The sequence below is a fragment of the Triticum aestivum genome, chromosome 6A (genome assembly GCF_018294505.1).
Source record: "Triticum aestivum cultivar Chinese Spring chromosome 6A, IWGSC CS RefSeq v2.1, whole genome shotgun sequence".
Lineage (NCBI taxonomy): Eukaryota > Viridiplantae > Streptophyta > Magnoliopsida > Poales > Poaceae > Triticum > Triticum aestivum.
Window position 1 is genome coordinate 423,569,707 of NC_057809.1, and position 2,987 is coordinate 423,572,693.

General features: G+C 50.8%; 1 protein-coding gene across 1 annotated transcript; it reads left to right on the forward strand.

The window, feature by feature from the left end:
- The first annotated feature begins 842 nt into the window (after nucleotides 1-842).
- On the forward strand, nucleotides 843-1,971 carry LOC123127730 (transcription factor MYB30). Its single transcript, XM_044547545.1, has one exon. It carries the CDS (start codon nucleotides 988-990, stop codon nucleotides 1,759-1,761), a length of 774 nt encoding a protein of 257 aa, XP_044403480.1. The 5' UTR covers nucleotides 843-987; the 3' UTR covers nucleotides 1,762-1,971.
- The last annotated feature ends 1,016 nt before the right edge of the window (nucleotides 1,972-2,987 follow it).

The window sequence follows — 2,987 nt, forward strand, 5'->3', positions numbered from 1 at the left end:
GGGGAGGCACATCATCTCGCCAGAGAGGAGGTAGATCGGCACTGACACTACCTCCGTGGGAGGGAGGGAGGAAGGAAGAAAACGTTTAGGACGATCGATCAAGTGATCTCTCAAACACAAACACTTCCAAGGGGTATAAAGGTATGATTTTTCAGGAATTTTCATATTCTTTAAGCGAGATGTGTCAGTATATATCACATCACATGATATACATGTATGATTTTTTATTTTTTTGAGATAAGCGTTTTTATTGAGATATAAGTGCTAGTACAATACTGTTTTGATAGACTCACTGCAAACTGCAGTTTACTCAAGGATGGCTGTCGTGCTGGTGTTGCAGAGGGCCCCTGAATCTGATTGAGAATCCCATTGATGTTTTTTTTGTTGCTGCAAAGCTAAGCACGCCCACTCCTAGGACAAGGAGGCAACAGTTCAGTAATCATTTCAGAGAGAACAATGCCACCCGAAACACATGCACATCCAACATGTGGGTTTTAAAATGGGCACAGGAGTATATTAGTAGTAGCTTTTTTTTTTGTCTGTTAGTAGTAGCTAAAGTAGAAGCAAAGCGAGCAATAAACAAGGAAACAAACACCGTACATGGACTCCATCCAATTCCACACAGTAGAAAAAAGAACCAAGTGCTGATCAAAAAAGAAAAAAGAACAAGTGGGAGCAAGCCGTTGCTATTCCGCCTCGTTTTGTCACCCAGCGGTGTGGCCATTCGGCTCCTTCGGTCCTTCCCAGAAGCTGCCCATGAACCTCAATTGACCACGTTTTGCTGTCTGTCGACTCGAGCGAGCATAAATAGCCCAACGCCCTCGCAATCCACACACCATCATCAGCTTTCTCCTAGCATCCGACTCCCTCCCTTGCCCCCGACCCATCACACACACACACACACACACAGCGCGAGCGTCTTATCAGGGCCTGCGCGAAGAGAAGAGAAGAGTGCAGAGGAGCACAGAGACAGAGTAAGCAACAGCAATGGGGAGGGCTCCTTGCTGCGAGAAGATGGGGCTCAAGAGGGGCCCGTGGACGGCGGAGGAGGACATGACCCTGGTCGCTCATATCGAGCAGCACGGCCACAGCAACTGGCGGGCGCTGCCCAAGCAGGCCGGCCTGCTGCGCTGCGGCAAGAGCTGCCGCCTCCGGTGGATCAACTACCTGCGCCCCGACATCAAGCGCGGCAACTTCACCTGTGAGGAGGAAGAAGCCATCATCCAACTCCACGCCATGATCGGCAACAGATGGTCCACCATTGCGGCCAGGCTGCCTGGCAGGACGGACAACGAGATCAAGAACGTCTGGCACACACACCTCAAGAAGCGACTCGAATCCTCGTCCAAGACGTCCGGCCAGGCAGCGCCTAAGCTCAAAGCCAAGAAGCCTGCTGTGGCTGCGACTGCGAGCGCGCTCGAGGGACCGACCTCCGAGCCTGCGTCGTCGTCACCGGGGCAGTCCCTCTCGATGTCGCCGGAGCAGTCGCTCTCGACGTCGTCGGCCACCGGCTACTCGATGGCCTCGTCGTTGGAGAACACGGGAAGCTCTTCCTCGGAGTCCGAGGAGTTCCAGATTGACGACAGCTTCTGGTCCGAGACACTGGCGATGTCGGTGGACAGCTCCGGTTCCGGGATGGAAACCGGCGACACCTTCGGCGTAGATAGTGCTTCGACGTCGTCGTCGAGCAACGATGAGATGGACTTCTGGGTCACACTGTTCATGCAGGCTAGTGACATAGAGAGTTTGTCACAGATTTAAATTTTAATGAGAAGATTGGGCTATGTTCATATTTTGGCCGGATGTTTCTGTAGTTCGTCGACTGAGTTGACCCTTGTTGCTGGCTCAGTTTCACGTGCGCATTGGCTGGCCATAGCCTCAGAATTTTCTCCGGGCGTGAAACTGAAGGGACAAATGATGGGGCCGAAAGGTTGACATGATCAAAGACTGAAAGCCTGATAATACCTTTTAGCCGGAGGTTCATATTGCGAAAAGTCTGTTTTTAGTAACCTTACTGAACCCTTTCTTCGTTGCTCCTTTAGTTGTAATAAAAATACCAAAGAGCGCTGCTAAGAAATCATCCGCGTGCACAGCTGTCCGATCCGTCTGCGCATGACCCTTCGATCGTCTTCCTCTGCTTCGGCCTTGCAGTTCTGCTTGCGCTTGCAAACACGAAGCACCCCATGCCCCCTCCCGGCCCTCACTCGTAGCATGCCTCCCTCCAGTCACCCTGCACCACCGTTGTTCTACTAGCCAGCAGCATCGTAGCACCTCAACGGTCCCGTTGCAACATGGTTGGTCGGTGATGTTGTATTGTCGCCAGCAGAGCTGCAGTAGCAGCGTCGTCGGAAGCCACCGTAGCAACGCCGGCTTGAAGCGTCGGGAGCTCTGCATTGCAGCCCCATCACGAGGTTAGCACCGTAGCACTGGTGCTCCCCTACAGGTCGCGCCCCCATCCATCTTGAAGCACGAGCAATGTCGGGCGAGTGCTGCATAGCAGCAAAGGTGTGCCCTTTCTTGTGGCTCTCCGTCCGACTTGCAGCGCGGCCGCTGGGGAGCGTTGTGTCGCAGTGCCGGTTGCGCCAACGGGCATGGCATAGCAGCACCGCGGCAACAACCATCCCGGCTTTTACACTGGTGTACTACACAATTTTATTTTTATAGACTTTGTTGGGCCTCCAAGTATAGAGTTTTATAGGACAACAATAAATTTCTCTCAAAAGGATGACCTAAAATTTATCAATCCATGAAAGGTGTAGAATGAAGATGGTCCTTTTCAAATGACTCTGCAATCAAATATAAGAAATCTCTTATGTCTCCAACACCGAATATAATGATAAATTGTATAGATATACTAGTTCGGCGAAGAGATGGTGATACAAGTGTAATATAGATGATAGAAGTAAGTTTTCATAATCTGAACAATTAAAAATAGCAAGGTAAGAAGGAGCAAGCAACGACTAAAATAGTATATCAATACTTAAAGA